The sequence below is a fragment of the Notothenia rossii genome (genome assembly GCF_949606895.1).
Source record: "Notothenia rossii genome assembly, chromosome: 8".
Lineage (NCBI taxonomy): Eukaryota > Metazoa > Chordata > Actinopteri > Perciformes > Nototheniidae > Notothenia > Notothenia rossii.
In genome coordinates, this window is record NC_136906.1 from 13541507 (window position 1) to 13562858 (window position 21352).

Genomic DNA, 21352 nt, shown 5'->3' on the forward strand with positions numbered 1-21352 from the left:
TCTAGGTTTTATTATTGATCAGAACTTATCTTTCAAGTCACACACTGAAAATGTTGTTTTAAAATTAGGTTTCTCCTTTCAGACAAGGAAACATTTGATCTCTGCAACGTTTTTACCAGTATTGGATTCTGGTGATCTGCTTTACATGAATGCCTCTGACCAGTGCCTAAAGAGTTAGATACTGTGTATCATTGTGCATTATGTTTTATTACATACATACATATATATATATATATATATATATATATATACAGTGCTTGAATTGGAATAAAAAAGGTGCCAGTACTCTAAATCAGCAACAAGTATTTGGCACAAAGTCATAGTATATCCTATAATGCTGGTGGGTTTGTCTCTTTACTGTATATTTTAGAAAGGCTCACTGTACTTAAACAAAATGACTCAGGGTGCATCTGAGATTTGAGGGGGTGCAGTGGTAAAGTGCTATTTTTATAAGTGGGGAGTGGACCTGACACCCTCTAGTCTAGGGGGGTCCGGGGGCATGCTCCCCCGGGAACATATTTTTTTAAATATTGAAGTTAGATGCATCAATCTGGTGCACTTTGAGAGCAAAATGAAGAGATATATGGATACCTCTCAACATCCATAATGAAACAACTGTAAACAGATTTACTTTTTCTTTATGGATATAAAAGAAAGTAAAGCTTGACTCCTACTGGCTGGTTAAATGACTCCTCGTCCCTGAGGCCACTACCAGTTTTTTGTGCCATTTTGCTGGATTTATTTGTCAATAGCGTTGCTGCACAAAGTGATAGCCCTCTAGTTTAAATCTACTACCCAAAAACAAACATATGGAGATGGGTTACTATTTAAAAAAAAATGCTAATCTATTTGGGAACAGTGGGGCCGGGCCTCAAATCCTATAGGGGGGTCCGGGGGCATGCTCCCCCGGTAAGATTTTTTTTTAAATGTTGGACTTAAATGCATCAATCTGGTGCATTTTGAGGGGGAAATAAAGAGACTACACGCATATGAAACAAAAATGTATACATTTAAATAATCATAAAATCATAAGTACATGGCCATAACCAATAACATACAATATCCAATATGAAAAAACATTGAAACTTGTTTATTTATTTGTTTTTATTTTTATTTGCGTTTAGAATATATACGTATATTGCCGGCGGCTGAGTACCGGCATTTTACTGAGTACCGGCACCTTGCCGGTACTCAGTAAGAAGTGCCAGTACCACATGGGTAAAAATCAGAAGTGCCGGTACTGCGTACCGGTGAGTACCGGCCCAATTCAAGCACTGTATATATATATATATATATATATATATATATATATTGTGAGTTTGGAATAAATATGCACTTTATGAAAATTATTAGTTGGTTACTGTTAGCAAAAAAACAGTAAGGTTAATACTGGATGTTTGTTACACTTGGATATGTTTTCTGTAATACTTGTAACATAGTTATTCTCCAGTTTATGCATTTGAGTGACTTGCAGTTAATGCTCGACATTCAATTCGAAACCTTTATTTATCCAGGTAAAATCCCATTGAGATCAATGATCTATTTTTCAAGGGAGACCTGCAGCAGTAGGTTCCACATGAAGACATAAAAACATAACCAACAGAACAACAAAAGGACATCAGCAGCAAAAATTTTTTACAGGGATTACAATTTACATATCTATCCACATGTACAGGTACCAACAGCATCTGACTGTGGAGCATCCAACCGAGCTTTAAAAACATGTAGTGGTACCAGCTTGGTAATTTGACATTCTTTTTGCAGAATGTTCCAAGTTAGTGGAGCTGCACATCTAAAAGCTTTCTTCCCTAAAACAGTCCTAGCACTTGGCACATTTAATAAAACCACAGCATGAGATCTCAGGCAATAAGTACTTTCAATTTGCCGAGAGATCAGGGAGCAGATATAAGATGGTACTTTATCCAACATGGCTTTGTAAATGAAAATGTACCAGTGACTGAGCCTCAGTACAGTAAGTGATGGCAAAACCGCCTTGGTTTACAGTGTACAGTGATGCGTAAGTGCTTTACAGTTTGTCACAAATCTCAGTGCACTGCGATAGTAAAACCTTATTGTGTAATTATATATCCAAAGCAGTCAGAAGTCAGAAAATCTTTAGTGATGTTTAACCACTCAGAAGACAGCCCATCAAAATGAACACATTGGGACATTTCAGAGACGTAGTTCATCTTCTACATATAATAACGGACAAAGTGAAGAATGAAGTGTAGGCTATGTTTAAATGTTCGGAATTTAACCGTGCATGATGGTCCTCTTGAGTTGCCGTACAGCCAATGGCGTACAGCCAATGCTCCGTTTTCATGCTTTTTTAACATGTTTTTCACAAACATTTTCACACGCTAGGAGCATAGGAATAATTCAATTCGGTTCGTCATGATCTGTAGATGTGATTTGCCCCTGAGCACCCCTGGGTAAATTACCGTACAGCCAATCACAATGCGTACAATGCGTGACGTCATTGGTAAGAGACGGCCCCCGAACACATCTGGTACCGACACCATAGATATATATAAACAATAGATGACTCACCCGCGCTGCTGGCCAATGGAGACCGACGTTGCCACTTGGCCGCCATCTTGCCACAGGCAGTTCTCTCATTCATAACATTATGGTTTACTATTTAAATAACCATAGCTTGCTCAATTTTCAACCAATTTTCAAACAGTTTGGTTTTTTGTAAACATCAAAGATGTAGTTATGATACTGCATACTTATAATCATGGACTTTCATATGAAAATAACATTAATCAGATAAAGCAATAGCTACACACACACACACAAGTATTTATATTAAATATTTGCCGGTGTATATATTTCCATTTATTTTATTATATTGTTAATATTTAAAATAAATTATAAATAAATTATAAAATTAAAATACATTTATATTTTATATATAAAAATCGGTCTCATGTTACCACTCTGTAAGCCAAGAGTTGTTAATTTAGCAATGCCTTAGCTTGAAGAACAGGGACACTAATGAAACTAATGACAATAGCATATATTGGTATATTATTAAGATATTCACACCTTTATCAGAAGAACCAAACCAACATAAAATGTGCTCACAGACAAGCCAGTTCTGTCTCATTTATCACAATTATTTTTGACATGAGATCTTTATATAATCCTAGTTTTGTATTTAGTTTCTAGATTTGTAAAAAAATCCAGAACCTTTGAAATAGGTTATTGAAAAAAGACCAAGCATAATATAAACTGTACCATGTGTCCTTTTTTGTCCTTCTGTAGTCCATTTGTGGTTTGTCATGTCTCACCCTGGCTGATATATCACAAAATCCACTGTTTAAATTGTTCCCTATATTGCCCCTATGCCCCTGTAAGGTGTCCTTGGGTGTTATGAAAGGCGGCCCCCCAAAATAAATGTATTATTATTATTAAGAAGAACAACTTGGTGTGGTGTGGAGGGGATGTAGGAAGCAGGAGCAGGTGGGGAGAGATGGGGCTTCAAGGTTCAAGGTTATTTGTTTTAAATGTTTCTTGGAGATAAGGACCAGCTGCACACAATAAAATACAGTATAACACAAAACCAATAAGACACACGGTGACACATGGCACACCAACAATCAATCATCGTCCAGCCTCAGCTTTGGTATTCTTTCACAACCATGTTATGGGTTTATTAGACTGAGCAAACATAAACTGTGGGGAACATAGTGCTGCGTCTCATGGATCATGAAGATTTAATAAATACATAGTAGGTGGCAGACAGCGGCGATTGGAGCATCCGTAGGCTGCACAAAAGTCTGGCATAGTCAGGTACTTCTGTAAACACAAAGCCAGCAAATTCCTGTATCATAATGCAAGATTTTTTTAACAAGCCAAACCACTTGGAAGAAATCATGTGAAACTTAAGTTATGTTGAAAAGAAAGAGCAGTTCTGCCTCTCCCACTGGTGTAAAGTTGCTGGGTCAACTTTGTAATACTAGGTCTCACTCACAGCCTCTTGTTATTAGCCAGCTAATAAATACAACCACATACTGTACACAAAGAAAAGCTGCAATTTCAACATGTCCACGCATCCTGTATCATAGCCATGCTAATAATGTTTATAATAAACCAAACCGTTTGTAAATCAGTCAAGATTTCAGCGAGTTAAGAGTATTTTTGTGCAGATCACTCACCTTACAACAGCTACCATAACGCGAATCCGAGTAACTGTTGACTGTGGCAAGATGGCGGCCGGTCAGCTACGCTGGAAAATCTCCCATGAGCCATCTAGTGTTTATATATATCTATGACCGACACCGTCAGTACAAGAAAGTCTCTCTTGGTTGCCTGTCACTGGTCTTCTCCTTTTTACAAAGGTAGGAATAACAGTTTTAAGCAGTGCTTGAATTGGAATAAAAAAGGTGCCTAGATACCTTTGGCACAAAGTCATAGTATATCCTATAATGCTGGTGGGTTTATCTTTTTACTGTATATTTTAGAAAGGCTCACTGTACTTAAACAAAATGACTCAGGGTGCATCTGAGATTAGAGGGGTTGCAGTGGTAAAGTGCTATTTTTATAAGTGGGGAGTGGACCTGACACCCTCTAGTCTAGGGGGCTCCGGGAGCATGCTCCCCCGGGAACATTTTTTTTAAAATATTGAAGTTAGATGCATCAATCTGGTGCACTTTGAGAGCAAAATGAAGAGATATATGGATACCTCTCAACATCCATAATGAAACAACTGTAAACAGATTTACTTTTTCTTTATGGATATAAAAGAAAGTAAAGCTTGACTCCTACTGGCTGGTTAAATGACTCCTCGTCCCTGAGGCCACTACCAGTTTTTTGTGCCATTTTGCTGGATTTATTTGTCAATAGCGTTGCTGCACAAAGTGATAGCCCCCTAGTTTAAATCTACAACCCAAAAAGAAACATATAGAGATGGGTTATTATTTAAAAAAAATTGCAAATCTATTTGGGAACAGTGGGGCCGGGCCTCAAATCCTATAGGGGGGTCCGGGGGCATGCTCCCCCGGTAAGATTTTTGTTTAAATGTTGGACTTAAATGCATCAATCTGGTTCATTTTGAGGGGGAAATAAAGAGACTACACCCATATGAAACAAAAATGTATACATTTAAATAATCATAAAATCATAAGTACATGGCCATAACCAATAACATACAATATCCAATATGAAAAAACATTGAAACTTGTTTATTTATTTGTTTTTGGTTAATTTATAGTTGTGAGTGTGTCTGGGCTCCTGAATCGGCCTCTCCTATCTCCCTTCTCTCCACCCTGCTCCTCTTTGAGGCAACAGCAAAGACTAGTTTTAGCTCTCAACAAGTTTATCTTACCTTTTTTCACCTAGTTAACATTTTGTTTGTATTATTCATGCATATTTTACTAATCACTACCCCCTCAAATGGAAATATGTGTTTACATAAATGGTGACCGAACCGTTTGAGACCCACTGAGATAACTTAAACTAAGTTAACTATCTAAATACTCAGAGAGTAATTTACCTCACCAGAGCTGTAGTTATCAGCCTCTCAGTCTGACAGCAAAGGACTCCCCCTCCACCTTGTTGTTGAAACAGCTCCTTATATCCGTTAGCGCAGCTAGCTAGCACCAGATGCTAACAACAATACACGTAACCGGTGCGCGCGCTTTCTCGCTCGCTCGCGCCACACATACACCAACACACACCCTCCCGAGCTTGAATGACACACAGAGACCAATCGAGGGCATTAGTATGATCTGTATGAAAGTGGCAATGTCGGCAGGCCACGTCATGTAGACAGCCAGTCACCCTCTGTGAGGCAGAGTCAGACCCACATTTGCGCTGCGTTGCGTTTACAATATATACGTATATTGCCGGCGGCTGAGTATCGGCATTTTACTGAGTACCGGCACCTTGCCGGTGTTGCAATATAAGTTGAGTCATGACAACTGGCGACATTCTATTATTTTCGTCATAGGAATCCGGGGCATGTACATTGAGGACCCATTGTTGACTTACCAGGAAAGAAACATCGTTTGTCGTTTACGTTCATCTTTTGCTATATCTGCCTTCCTAAGATCACTTTACTGCACATTCAGTAGTCGTATGTGAGGTTGTGGGTGAGAGGCCGATACCGTGACGCTTACAGGGAGGTATCGAACATTACAAAGTAGGTGACTGTGTGGATGCCTGTTCAAAACATTGCAAACTTCAATAAATCATTTAAATTATATATTTGTGTCCGACTTTCATTTGTTCATCGTTCTTAATGTGATGTATAGTAGCTTTGATAGCTGTCCATACCTTCAGACAGCCTAAAACTAAAACACAAGTTGTTTATTCACAGCCCGAACGCTCATCGAGATGACTGGATCAGTCATGACAACTTGTGATCAGCTCCGATTAAATTGTGATATCAATTCTGTAGCTAACCTCCAGGGAGCACGTTTATTTTATGAAATACCTGTATCCCTCTCATCACAACAAGACTCTACACTGTGCAGGAAAAACAATTACATACATGAAAATAACCTTGATGCATGGGAATTAAACACACAAACTAACAGATAAATCATCAGAAGAAGGCAGAGAGGAAGTAAATAACAACAGGAACACGGAAGGCAGACAGAATTGCTTAGACACGGGTGGTCACATGACATTTTAATGTTCTGGAAAGTTCCTTATACAGCTTTAGCCTTTTTTATCTCATGAAGTCCCTAAGTGACACACACTGAACAGTCTGGGGTCATGGTCCTTGTCATTTGCTTTTGTCTTCCCATAACAACATGTCCAAGATGTCCATGTGTCAGGCTAAAACATGTGACAGAACTAGCTAGATTTGGAAAGGTTTTTTGTTGCTAAAGTTAATATTCAAGCCATTTAAGAATAAAAATGCTTACATGACATGTCATTTGTTAAACATTAAGCTGTCTTCGGCTCTTTTCTGCTGTAACAAATGTAAATGTCCCCTCTGTGGGACGAATAAAGGTATTCTGATTCTGATTACATTTAACCTGTTGTGGAAACATTTCTTGATGAAATTGATATGAAACAAATGCCATAAATATTGCTGTGACACATGGTGTCACATCGGGACTTTAACTCTAAACATTCACAGTAAACCCGGAGTGACATATATGCACTATTAGAAATATGATTATGGTCTGGTCAGTTAATTTAGCTGATTCAATTATATTTAGTTAACATATGCTTTATTCTTCAATTCATAGTTTGTTCAAACAAATGCAAACCAAAACATCATCCTTGTTAATTAAGTTATAAATAAGAGTTACTTTACCATTAAAGCCCAGATATTTGACACTAGGGGGGTTACTTGTCAGAAATGTGTCTATTTAGTCTAAATGACGTTCCCCTTAATTTCCCCAAAAGTATAAATGGGTCCGGGTTCTTATGAGTTAAACGTATAGGCTTAAAGGCATAATAGAACTACCGTATTATATGTATTTCAACTTGTGCCCCGCTGGACTTACTTTTCTGTGGTTTACCGTTACTTTGACATATCAGTATAGCCACGGAAGATAGTTTGTGTGTTTAATTCCCATGCATCAAGGTTATTTTCATGTATGTAATTGTTTTTCCTGCACAGTGTAGAGTCTTGTTGTGATGGGAGGGATACAGGTATTTCATCTAATAAACGTGCTCCCTGGAGGTTAACTACAGAATTGATATCACAATTTAATCGGAGCTGATCACAAGTTGTCATGACTGATCCAGTCATCTCGATGAGCGTTCGGGCTGTGAATAAACAATTTGTGTTTTACTTTTAGGCTGTCTGAAGGTATGGACAGCTATCAAAGCTAATATACATCACATTAAGAACGATGAACAAATGAAAGTCGGACACAAATATATAATTTAAATGATTTATTGAAGTTTGCAATGTTTTGAACAGGCATCCACACAGTCACCTACTTTGTAATGTTCGATACCTCCCTGTAAGCGTCACGATATCGGCCTCTCACCCACAACCTCATATACGAGTACTGAATGTGCAGCAAAGTGATCTTAGGAAGGCAGATATAGCAAAAGATGAACGTAAACGACAAAACGATGTTTCTTTCCTGGTAAGTCAACAATGGGTCCTCAATGTACACGCCCCGGATTCCTATGACGAAAATAATAGAATGTCGCCAGTTGTCATGACTCAACTTATACTGCAACACTTACTCAGTAAGAAGTGCCGGTACCACATGGGTAAAAGTCAGAAGTGCCGGTACTGCGTACCGGTGAGTACCGGCCCAATTCAAGCACTGGTTTTAAGGTGGTTTTATGGTCTTTTAAATTAACTTATGCAAGTGGCTCATTTCGTTTTGGGTTTTATTAGTAGTGATGGCGATGGTGTCTCTTATGTTATTTTTCAAAGTTGAAGCACAGAGCTCCCTCCTCATCCATCTCAATTAATTTGCTGCCATTTACGAAATCCTCACAAAATATGTCCTTTTTCACGTGTATGAGAACAAGGTTTATGTCCCTTTTTGTTGTCCTCTTCATTATATGCCTCACGTCAGACAATTTACCCTCGAAATGGGCAATGTTCCTCCTTATCTTGACCGCACGCCTGGCGTGGCTCAGAACATAGTTGAATAGATTCACATTGCATTCATCCTTCTTCTCAATCACACCAAACAGCCACAACATTCCATTTCTCTCACCATTCATTCCAACATCTACCAATTAACTCTTTCAACCTTCCAAAAAACACAAGCTCTCTACATGCAACAAACTCATGCAAACATGTTTCAACCTGGTCTCTCCAAACATCACACTCTCTCTCAACAGTTGCATCCAAATGACTAATGATCAGGTTGTTAAACACCCTATTATTCCTCAACAAAAATTCAAAACGCTCACATTCAATACTGTTCTGTTTAATTTTCACATTCTCCCACATTCTTCTGCCAGTAAGACCGTTCACAACACTCGTCCATACTCTTTCTGATGCAGGTCTTCTGATAACATCCCCTTTTAACCATTTATACAGTGGCGGCCGGCCCATAGGGGCGCTAGGGGCGCCGCCCCACCTCTTCCCACATACAAAAAAAAATATTAAAAAAAATATTAAATTAAAAAATATATATTTAAAAATATATATATTTCAAAAATATATATATTTTATATTTTTAATGAACAAGGTAAATATCATACAATTGGTATCAGTAAAATGTATAATCTACAATAAAATCTTGTTTAAAATTGTGTTACGATGTCTAAAGTTACTGATAAGTCACATGTTTCCTGCCTGGCCTTGCCCTTGGCATTAGTTTATCATTACGGGGCGCTGCCCCCGAGCCAAACAGCAGCAACCAGCACGTTGCAAAAGTCTCAATAGTAAACTGTGCCGCCGAAACATAATTTCAGCCAATCAGCGCCGTCACATATTTTGGACACGAGAGCGCTCAGGTTGGCGCCCACGTTGCTTACGTGCGTTGACTTAGTTGTTTTTTAGACTCGTGAGGAACTGGGGTAGTATCTATAGTAACGCAGTGTAGGCGGAGCCGTGACGTCATCTTCAATTAGCTCCCCAGAAAAACAACACAGCCGTTAGCTCTCAGAGCTCACAGCTCTTCATATCTGTTCAGAAACTAGACAAAAGTTAAACAAGTACAAACCACATACTGTCTGTGTCATGGCGAATACAGTCGCTGGTTTATTTATGTCTGTATAGGCCGTTGTGAGTGTGGACGGTCGGAGCATTTACAACGTTAGCTTAGCCAAATCTCCATTAGAAAACACGCATTTTAAAAGGTTTTTCGCCTGCCGTCTGTCTGCAGACTTGTCAAAGCCTTAATTCATGGTTTTTACTATCCGGGATCAGTATGTTGTTACTTCGGCATCATTTTGAAACGTGTATTACAATTAAATCACGGTCAAATATGTTCATCTTGTTGTAGTTGTAGCCCCCTTGACAGCGATTCTCTCTCTAGTTTTAGACTGCGGTCAAGCCAGCCTCCACTCGGAAAAACCTAGTCAAGCCAGCCCTCACGTGATATTGCGGTGCGCGAATATCCTATGCATTACGGTAGAGTAAAACAAAAATCCTCCCTCTGTGTTTAGATGAGAATAAAACAAAAACTGTCCAGTATCAAAGACTCATTTCACTTCAGGGTGATAGCAGGACATCCCATCTAGTCACTCAGAAAAAATCAGGACATTCTGATGTAGAGTTTCAAAATAAAAGACCTTTGAAATCTCTATTGTATGAGTTATCATCCATGTTTTTAGATGAGAATAAAACAAAAACTGTCCAGTATCATAGATCCATCTCACTCCAGGTTGATAGCAGGACACCCCATCTAGTCACTCAGAAAAAATCAGGACATTCTGATGTACAGTTTCAAAATAAAAGACCTTTGGGGACAGGGATGATAGCTCATATATGAGACTTCAAAGCCTTTTCATACTCTACTCATTAAGGTAGGGACACCATCATTTATAGTATAGTATATGATGGATTACAGGCTGAAAAAAAAAACTAAAAGCCATTTTGCCCACTTCATGTAATTATCATAATTGTTAACAGGACCTTTTTACATGTTGTTAAAAAAAAGAAGATCTGCCTCAGCAGAATGTAGTTTTACAGGTCGTTGACAAAGTCTTCTCCAGATTCAATCATCCCTCTCAGTGCGCTCAGTATCAGTGTATCAGTGTCATCATTTGTGTCGATCTCTGAGTGGTAGTTCTTCACAGGAAAGATGCAGTTTTGTGGAAATCCCATCCTGCCACTCACCTCCTCAATCTACATTTAAGAATATGACATTTAAGAAATGAAACTGCTGATCCAAGGAGATTTTGCTGTTACAATATAACAGTGCAAAACAAAATGATATTCCAACTTGAATTACAGTTGTCTAAAACTAAATTACCAATAGAAACAAACCTTTTTCTTCAGGTACTTGCTCTTATACACGTTCTGTATATCCTTTCCGACCTCTGGACACGTTAGATAAATTCTGGTGAGAATAGCAATTTCAGGAATTCCTGGAAATACAGAGCAAAATCAGATTCAGTTAAAATAAAGTTGGTCAGGTTATTTTACTGTGTTATTATATTTTATTAGAATTATGATACATTAATTATACTTTTAAAATACAATGTACATAATTGTATTTGTTCATTTATTATCCAACCCTTACCCATATCCCTGGCTGCAAGTCTAACTTCCCTCAACTCTTTCTCGAAATCCTCAGTCAGTAACTGTGATGGGTTATCATCATTCTGTAATCCTGCTGTGTTGCCAGGGATGATGCAAACCAGAACATGAACTCTGTCACTTAGAGAGGGGTCTCTGTTGTAGTGTTGGTTACCCTCAGAGATGGGAGAGACAGGATTGAACTGGAAAACAATGTTAAATAAAAAATAATAAAATAATAATTTGCATGCACAAATACAATAGTTTCTAATGGAGTCTCGTTAGTTTTTATTGATAGTATAAAATGACCACAATGTGGGATTGTGTTGTACCAAGTTGTACCTTGTAACCATCCTTCACGTGTCCCTTCATGGCTAGTTTGATGTCTTCCACACAAACTCCTTTTCCTGCATCCCTCTCGAGGCCCATGATGTCATTGAAGACAAAAGGGTAATGCGTCCCTGGTTCTTTTTGGATTTTGTACCCTCTGTACTGTAAGACAAAAAAAATGCCGTTATGGTTGCCCTAACCTTTAAAACATAACATAATTTCTCAAAACAGAAAATATTTAAAAGAAAAAACACAAATCAACATACAAAATAAAAACTTAAAATCAAATACCACATTAAAAAAATTCTAACTACAATTAAAAAACTGAATATTGTAACGCAAAACATTTTTTTGGGGTGGGCCAGATTATCCGGTTTATTTGAGAATCAACCTCTTGGTAGGGGGGAGATAAAAAAGAAGACATGTGTTAACGGACCACAAGCCAGATTCAAACTCTCATCAGCAGGGACTGAGCCTCAGAACATGGGGCACCAGCTCTAACCACTGAGTCAGAGAAAAATATGTTCTGTGTTTTTTAATTGTTGTTGTGTCTTATGAAATGCTTTCAGGGATTCTTACTTGTGTGGTGAAGCTCCCGCCGTAGAGTGAATCTGCAGCAGCTCGATGAGTTATTTTGTCTCGTAAAACACTGTCCACAGAGTTGATGAAGCTGGACTTGCCAGCACCAACAGGTCCATAAAGCATAAATCTGAGCTGGATATCCTCTTTAAAAGGCTGGTAATCCTTCACAATCTGTAAATCTCTCATTTTGTTTCTGTTCAATGGAAAAACATTAGACTTTAGTTTAGATCCAATTATTATCAGTTTTGCATAATGGTGTCACTGAGACCCAAGAGAAGAAACCAACGTGATTATAAAAAGTGACAACAAACAGAAAAGATTGCCTAACAAAGGTGAGTCTCAACAAAAGAGTGCGCAGGTTCATAATTGTGCTTTTAAAAAAGTGTTATTTGAATAAAAGCCACTAAACACCAGAGACACCAAACACTGAAAAATGAACTCACCCCCAAGGCAAGTTCCTCCATTCGTGAGGCAGAACTGAAAAGTAAAGTGAACATTTGCAGTAAAACATTAGTCCCATTTTGATTGATTTCATCTATTAGGCAATGTTTAGAAAAATGTTGAGTTACTTACCTTTTGGAGAAGGTGGGGGGGGACTAGATTGGAAGTTTCCCATGGCTTCAAAAACAAATTGTTGTAAAAACATTATCAATACAACATTTGAGATCAAATATTTCACAACATTCATCATGTATAGTAAAGTATTATTATAAGTTTGTAAAATATTTTAAATCCCTTTGTTTTGCAACTTCTCATACTGACTCAAATGTGCTGCACAGGAACACTTTTTATAATTTATTAATATCTTAAAGTCTGTTGAATTTTTACTGCAGAAACTATACAACAAATATGTGTTCAATTTAAAAAGTACAAAGGTAAATTAACTAAAAACGGTAAAAATAAATACTTTCACTTGATCAAAAGCGAAATTGTCCAGCTCAATAAATACTCACAGCACTAGCCCTTATGCGTTTACAGTATATTCTTGATAAGCGTACTACTGCCATAGGGACAGTTTAGTGTTATCTTAAACCCTTTAAAAATGTCTATCTAGTTTTAAAATATACTTGGAAGATTTATTTAATCTACAATTTCAGTGAAAAAGTCTGTTCATGTTTACTGCACCTTACGTTTAACAGATATTTAAAGGTAAAATAAATTATTTAAGTTATCCCCAAACATGTTAATGCTGTTCTCTTTGAGTGCAGTCATGGCAAAAAAAAACTATACGGTAATGCCTTCTGTGCCCTGTTCTATCCCTTATGATCAGGCTATATTCAACAACAACCATTATATTGTTAAAAAAAAAAGTTCAAATAAATTACCTCAGTTGAAGTGTCTGTGCAAAGAAGTGGTGATGTTTACTTCAAGTAATGACTCTGAAATTGAATAAATATTGTATTTCAAGTTTCTTTTTCATTACTTTGACAATAGAACTTGACCACAGTTTATAGGGTGTATGTATATGTGTATTATTTATTTATTATAATAATAACAATAACTTTACCAATCAATTGGTAAGACACTCAAATTAAGATAGCATAAAGAAAATGTACTTGGTTGTTAAAAAATATAAAAAGTCCTTACCTCCGCTTATGTGCCTCTCGCCCGAATGCCCTTCAACTTCAAGAAAAAGTCTGTTTTATATGTTAACCGCTTGCTTTCACTTTCTTTCCAGGTTATAGGCAACCTTGATCAATCATGTAGTTTAAAAGATATGGCCTTTTATCAATATACAACCTAATGCTCACTGACCTCATTAAGTAAAGTTCATTGCTGCTTAACACATCCCTTATCTCAGGCAATTTCCCCAAATCACTGAAAACAGCAGTAATCAAGCCTCTCCTGAAAAAGAACAATTTGGACACTTCAATCATGCAGAACTACAGGCCAATTTCAAACCTCCCCTTTTTGGGAAAAATCATTGATAAAGCTGTTTTTCATCAGCTCAACACCTTCCTTGCACTGAATAACTGTTATGCTACATTCCAATCTGGATTTCGGCCACATCACAGCACTGAGACTGCTCTTACTAAAGTTCTGAATGACATTTACTTGAACACTGACAATGGCAAAATATCAGTCCTAATATTGTTCAGTGCTGCATTCGATACAGTTGACCACAACATTTTACTGGACAGATTGGAAAACTGGGTTGGACTATCCGACAAATCCCTTCACTGGTTTGAATCATATCTGCGTGACAGAGAGTTTTTGGTATCCAAATCTCAAAAAACACCAATGACATGTGGAGTTCCCCAAGGTTCGATTCTCGGTCCAGCTCTGTTCAATATGTACATGCTCCCACTTGCTCATATCCTGAAACAATACAACATATCCTACCATAACAATGCAGATGACATGTAACCCTTTGCAATTACATTAATTTCATTACATTTTATGAGCGTTTAAGGTTAGTCAAGTTTTTGGTGCCAAAAAGGACCGGGCCAATATCAGAACTTAGTTAGAAAAAATACTGTTGAAAACATCAGACAGTGTCAGAAACCTAGGTGTATTTATGGACTGTAATTTCAATTTCAAAAAACACATCAAAGGAATCACAAAATCAGCTTTTTATCACCTGGAAAACATAGGCAGACTGAAAACACATATGACCACACACAACCTCGAAAAAGAGGCGGCTTTTAGTTTTTATGTACCACAAGCTTGGAACAAACTGCCCGAAATTCTTAGGTCCGCCCCAACAATGGGTTCTTTTAAATCAAAGTTAAAAATATTTATTTTTAAAGCAGCCTATCCTGAGATCCTCTCACCGTGCCTTATCATTGCACTTTTAGTTGTTTTAGTTGTTTTTAGTTATTAATTGTCTTTTTGTTGTTTGTTTTTGATTGTGTGTTTGTTTTGTTTTTAATTATTATATGTTGAATGCCTATGTGGATCACTTTGAATCGCCTCTGTGTCTTAAAATGTGCTATACAAATAAACTAACCTTGAACCTTGAACCTTAGATCAGATTATACTTTATGCCTCGTGGTGCCATCTAAATGGCTGCTGCTGGGCATTATGGTGGCTCAGCATTAAGGTTCGTGAGCACAGCAGAGACTCAGTCCAAGATGTGAATCTGTCTTTTTATTTACCTTTCTAACCTGCATTCCAACGGGACACTTCAAAGACCTTAAAATGTAAATGTGAAATGTTCCCACCAGCTGCAGAATATTGTTTTTCAGAAGAAAAAAAATGTTTTAACATACATACAAAAAAAGTGAATAGATTGTCAGATAAGTTTGATTTGCAAAACATAGGTTAAATTCCTGCATGTACAGCAGCTGCTAACAGCTAAAAAAAAGTATTCCAGTGACTATAATGACAGCTTAAGAAGATGCGGCACAAATTAGTGAGCGTTTTGATCAGATTGTCTGCTTAGCAATTGCAGAAGTAAGCTTTACGAACAGGGTTAATCAGTAGTTCATATTTGTAAAACTTTGTCATGAGTCATGACTGTCAGGTTTTCTGCTATCTGTTCTTGTGTGCCACATTTAAGAATTCACTTGATAACATCTAACCATTAACGAATCGATTGTTCCAATGTGCGCATGCCACATTTGAAGTTAATATTTACTTAGAGCCGAAATAAAACTGTAAAACTCTTCAGACACATGCTCCCGACTGACTTTTCGTAAATATTCTCTCTCACACTGCTCAACAACATTATCATCTTTAACTTCAATCACCATGTTTTGGTTTTTAACATTCCTTATTGCTTAGAGAACAGATCCACGATGTGATTAGTTGGTGGACCTTTGTTAAGGTTTTCTTTCTTTTAGCAGTAAATAGAAAAGGTACTTTTTTACCTTACTAAAAGGGCAAATTATCCTAAGAGTGAGGGGTGAGGTAGAACAGACAGACAGACAGACACACAGACAGACAGACAAACAGACAGACAGACAGATAGACAGACACACAGACAGACAGACAGTAAGACAGACAGACAGACAGACAGACAGACAGACACACACACACACAGACACAGACACACAGACACACAGACAGACACACAGACACACACACACAGACACACAGACAGACAGACAGACAGACAGACAGACAGACAGACACACACACAGACATACAGACACACACACACACACAGACAGACAGACAGATGACAGACAGACAGACAGACAGTTAATTCATTAATCCCAAAATTATTTTTTTGCACTCCCCCTCTGTATGCATACTCGGCAATTTTGAGAAACTTGACACAAGCTCAATTTCTGGCTCTCACTATCGCCAATAATTCAATATTACTAAACTGTAAAGGTTGGAAAAATATCAGCTTACCAAAATAGCTAGAGCCTCTTAGCAAAACCCATGTCAAAGGAACAACAGCCTTCCAAAAAAATTACCTAGAAGAATTTAACAAAACATGATTTCTCCAAAACCAGAGGCAATGCCAAAATAGAAAAACAATAGAATAAGAATTACATGTATTTCACCAAACCATCCTGTAAAGACTGCAGTTATCCAAACAGATTCTACCCTCTCTACACTCACAAATGTGTACCCTTTTATGTTTTGTTATCTTTACTGTTTCTTTTGTGAGTATATCCGTGTCGACCACATGTGTAAGAACTATTGTTGAATACAAAATTAAAACTACCACTAAAAAGTACAGTGTTTTCTCTTATCAGTGGTGAATCTTGTTGTCATGTTTTTACAGAGACTCATAACTACAGAAGACACAGTTATTTTGTATATCTTTCATCAACATAATTGTTTGTGTTTGTATTATGAAATAAAATAATAATAGCATCATGTAACAGTTTTTTATTGAATTACAAGTTCACCACTCACTGCTTAATATGACTCTCTGCAGTGTGAGGCTTACGTCATTAGCATTGAAATGTGAAAAAAGTAGCAAAATGACTAGGACAATGTCAGCATAGGACAAATGTATTTTACAGTATCATTTTGATCAGTTTAAAGATTATCAAAGAGTAAGTGAAGCTGCAGATAAGAAGTGAGGTCTTATTTTCGTCTTCCTTAATCACAGTTAGTTTGCCCCTTGCTTGTAAATGTAGAGGACTCTTTGGCAGGAAGAACAACGGTGCTCCACATCTTTGCAGGAATCAACGCAGAATGGTATAAAACCGCAAGGAATACACCTGTAGGAGGAAACAACGTCAATAGTAACTCTCCAATCAACAACCGCTCTTAAAGGAGGATTTTCTGGTGTATTTCAGAAACTGTCAGAAACTAGATATAGGCTGTTTCTACCAAAAAATGTGTTTTTACCAGAAGATGGAGCAGATAATACAGGTGCACCAGACCCTCATGCCTGGTATGTGCTCTGTCACGGTGATCACTGACTGCTGGCAGTGGGGACAGACAGTTTGTCCTGGGACGTCACAAAGATGTGTATGTCCTATTATCACGTGAGTCTCTGAGGATGACAAACGCACAACACGTTAAATAGAATGATTTATGTCATTTGTACAAGCTTAAAATTAGGACAATGCCCCATTTCTGATAGCAACATTTGATCATTGAAAACCAGAAGCAATGAACAGATTTTTTGTTAAAGGGGACCTATCATGCAAAATGCACTTTTTTATGTCTTTTATACATAAATATGTGTCCCCGGTGCGTCGAGGAACTCACGCAGCATCAGAAAATAAAACCCTTTCTCTTTTCCTCCGTACCCAAATCTTTTAAAAACGGGGGTACAACGAGCGGATACAGATTAGCTGCCGATATGACGTAATTTCGGATGGCGGACCCACAGAAAGTTGCTATCAGAAACAATGCCTGACGTGTTTTGGACGTAATCTCATCTTTGTTTACATTAGCAAGCCTCGCTAACACTCAGAGCTAACCTGTACTGAAGAGCACATGTGTTTAAATAGCAGTAAATAAAAAAAGGAACTCACCTTGTGTTAAAACCGCAAGAGAAAAAGCATTTGAGCTCCATACTGTTTCAGAAATAATCCTTGATGTGGTTTAGAACAGGATGGCGTTTTATCACAGCAGAATTTAACTTTATCTCCGGTAGAATTCTGATCAGGCATTAGCTCCTTTTCAAGCTAAGGATCCAAAATCCGCGTTTCTCTAACAGGACTGGAATGTCTTAATATATCCGTAACATAAAGTTAGTACAAGTGCAATATTGGTAATCTAATTTATTTAGATTTTTGACATTTGTATCCATAATTTATCACTTTTTTCTTTATTGGTGTTTACTGTATGTGTGTGTTTGTTTAACCTGTTAAGCCCCAAGCCTGTTTTCTAGGTCTCAGGCTCGAAAATGACATTCCCAGAACAAATGACAATAACTTCACTTCTAAAAGGGGTAAATTGATAATATTTTTTCTCAAAACGATGATAAACCTGTGAGTTGGATGTAGAAAAGTCAGAATCAATATAGAATATTTTTATTTGAAAGTAAATTCCGATTGAACATAGCAAAAAAATGTCAATTTTCAAATATTACTTATAGTGAAAACCACCCTTGAATGATGGGATAGTAGACTAAAAGCTTTAGGAATCCAAACTATAACATATAATAAGTACCATGTATCAAGATTGATGCAAAACTACTTTCATACCTCTATTAGGCAATGTTTTGAAAAATGTTGCGTTACTTACCCATTTCAGAAGATGAAGACGAGGTGAGGGGGAATTCGATTGGTCGTTTCCTATGGCTTTAACAAAGAATTGCTGCAAAAACATTATCAATACAACATTTGAGATCAAATCTTTCACAACATTCATCATGTATAGTAAGTAGTTATTATTATAATGATGTATAATATTGATAATCCCTTTGTTTTGCAACTTCTCATACTGACTCAAATGTGCTGCACAGGAAAACTTGTTATCATTTATTCATATCTTAAAGTCTGTTGAATTGTCACTGCAGAAAATATACAACAAATAAAGTTTGTTCAATTTCAAAAGTACAAAGTTAAAATAACTAAAAACTGTCAAATGTTTTAGTTTCACTTGATCAAAAGCTAAACTGTCCCACTTAATAAATACTGACAGTACTTGCTTATGAGTTTACAGTATATACTTAATAAGTGTACTACTGCCATAGGGACAGATTAGTGTTATCTTAAACCCTTTAAATACATCTATCCAGTTTTAATATATACTTGAAAGATTTAGTTTATCTACAATTTCGGTAAAAATGTGTAAGTCTGTTCACGTTTACTGCACCTTACGTTTAACAGACTTTGAAGGTAAAATACATTATTTAAGTTACTGTATCCCAAACATGTTAATGCTGTTCTCTTTGAGTGCAGTCATTGCAAAAAGACCCTATACGGTAATGCCTTCTGTGCCCTGTTCTATCCCTTGTGATCAGGCTATATTCAAAACAACAATTATATCGGTATAAAACAAATTGTTAAAATAAATTACCTCAGCTGACGTGTCCGTGTAAAGAAGTGGTGATGTTTACTCCAAGTAATGAATCTGAAATTGAAAACAATTATCTATTTCAAGTTTCTTTTTCTTTACTTTGACAATAGAACTTGACCACAGTTTCTTGGTTGTATGTATATGTGGATGACTTATTTATAATAATAATAATAACAGTAACAATACATACATAAAAATTGGTAACACACTAAAATTATTAACATACTCAAAGATAGCAAAGAAAATGTACTTAGTTGTTAAAAAAGAATACTCCTTACCTCCACTTATGTGCCCCTCGCCCGAATGCCGTTCAACTTCAACAAAAAGTCAGTTTTATATGTTAACCGCTTGCCTTAACTTTCTTTTCAGGTTATAGGTAATAATTCAAAGGAATTGCCTCTTATCAATATACAACATAATGCTCACTGCCCTCATTGATTAAAGTTGATTGCTTCTTAGATTTTATTATACTTTATGCCTCACCCTGACATCTAAATGGCTGCCGCTGGGCATTATGGTAGCTCAGGATTCAGGTTTGTGAGCACAGCAGAGGGTCCAAGATGTGAATTTGGGTTTTTATTTACCTACCATGCATTCCAATGGGAAACTTCAGAGACCTTAAAATGTGAAATGTTCCCACCAGCTGCAAAATATTGTTTTTCAGGAAAAAAAATCAGATTTAACAGACATTCAAAAAAGTGAATACCTTGTCAGATTAGTTTGATTTGCAAAAACACAGTGGTCAAAATCCTGCATGTACAACAGCTGCTAACAGATAACAATTTATTCCGGCGTTTTGATCAGATTGTCTGCTTAGCAATTGCAGAAGTAAGCTTTACGAACAGGGTTAATCAGTAGTTCATGTTTGCAAAACTTTGCCATGACTGTCAGGTTATCTGCTATCAGTTCTTTTAAAGTGTGTCATAATTATATGGAGCTGGGTAAAGACTCACTTGATAACATCTAACCATTAACAAATTGATTGTCCAAATGTACAGTGCCACATTTGAAGTCAATATTTACTTAGAGCCGAAGTAAAACTGTAAGACTCTCTCAGTCTTCAGACACATGCTCCCGACTGACTTTTCGTAAATATTCTCTCTCATACTGTTTTACAACATTATCATCTTTAACTTCAATCACCATGTTTTTTTTTTTTGTATTAGGTTATTTTCTAACATTCCTGATTAGTTAGAGAACAGATCCACGATGTGATTAGTTGGTGGACCTTTGTTTAGGATTTCTTTCTTTTAGCAGTAAACAGAAAAGGTACGTTTTTACCTTACTAAAAGGGCAAATTATCATAAGAGTGAGGGGTGAGGTAGAACAGACAGACAGACAGACAGACAGAGAGACAGACAGTTAATTAATCCCAAATTGCGAAATTATTTTGTTGCACTCCCCCTCTGTATGCATACTCGGCAATTTATAGAAACAAGCTCAATTTCTGGCCCTCAATATCGCCAATAATTCAATATTACTAAACTGTAAACGGATCAGCTAACAAAAATAGCTAGAGCCTCTGAGCAAAACACATGTCAAAGGAACAACAGCCTTCCAAAAAAATTACCTTGAAGAATTTAACAAAACATGATTTCTCCAAAACCGGAGGCAATGCCAAAATAGAAAAACAATAGAATAAGAATTACATGTATTTCACCAAACCATCCTGTAAAGACTGCAGTTATCCAAACAGATTCTACCCTCTCTACACTCACAAATGTGTACCCTTTTATGTTTTGTTATCTTTACTGTTTCTTTTGTGAGTATATCGGTGTCGACCACATGTGTAAGAACTATTGGTGAATACAAAATTAAAACTACCACTAAAAAGTACAGTGTTTTCTCTTATCAGTGGTGAATCTTGTTGTCTTGGTTTTACAGAGACTCATAACTACAGAAGACACAGTTATTTTGTATATCTTTCAT

General features: G+C 36.9%; 1 protein-coding gene and 1 long non-coding RNA gene across 3 annotated transcripts; both read right to left on the reverse strand.

Annotated features, from left to right (window-relative positions):
• Window positions 1-7841: 7841 nt before the first annotated feature.
• LOC307015735 (interferon-induced protein 44-like) lies at window positions 7842-14972 on the reverse strand. Of its 2 annotated transcripts, XM_079644533.1 has the most exons (9): window positions 13628-14972; window positions 13366-13419; window positions 12614-12658; window positions 12484-12517; window positions 12038-12233; window positions 11471-11620; window positions 11133-11331; window positions 10877-10977; window positions 7842-10735 (listed from the first exon to the last, which is right to left on the reverse strand). In XM_079644533.1, exons 3-9 carry the CDS (start codon window positions 12654-12656, stop codon window positions 10574-10576), a joined length of 885 nt encoding a protein of 294 aa, XP_079500659.1. In that variant the 5' UTR covers window positions 12657-12658; window positions 13366-13419; window positions 13628-14972; the 3' UTR covers window positions 7842-10573. The 2 variants fall into 2 exon arrangements, with proteins under 2 accessions (XP_079500659.1, XP_079500660.1); XM_079644534.1 differs by lacking the exon at window positions 13366-13419.
• Window positions 14973-18643: 3671 nt separating this feature from the next.
• LOC307015389 lies at window positions 18644-19995 on the reverse strand. Its single transcript, XR_013801498.1, has 3 exons — window positions 19702-19995; window positions 19424-19477; window positions 18644-18718 (listed from the first exon to the last, which is right to left on the reverse strand). It is a non-coding gene; the product is annotated as an uncharacterized lncRNA (long non-coding RNA).
• Between the last annotated feature and the right edge of the window lie 1357 nt (window positions 19996-21352).

Bases quoted from the DNA above. Each gene is read 5' to 3' on its own strand.
- LOC307015735 (XM_079644534.1), bottom strand. From the start codon at position 12,656: ATGGGAAACTTCCAATCTAGTCCCCCCCCACCTTCTCCAAAAG. The intron at 11,621-12,037 runs GTAAGAATCCCT...TTTGTCTTACAG, and splicing joins GCGGGAGCTTCACCACACAA to TACAGAGGGTACAAAATCCA. The intron at 10,736-10,876 runs GTTTGTTTCTAT...TCTTAAATGTAG, and splicing joins GCAAGTACCTGAAGAAAAAG to ATTGAGGAGGTGAGTGGCAG.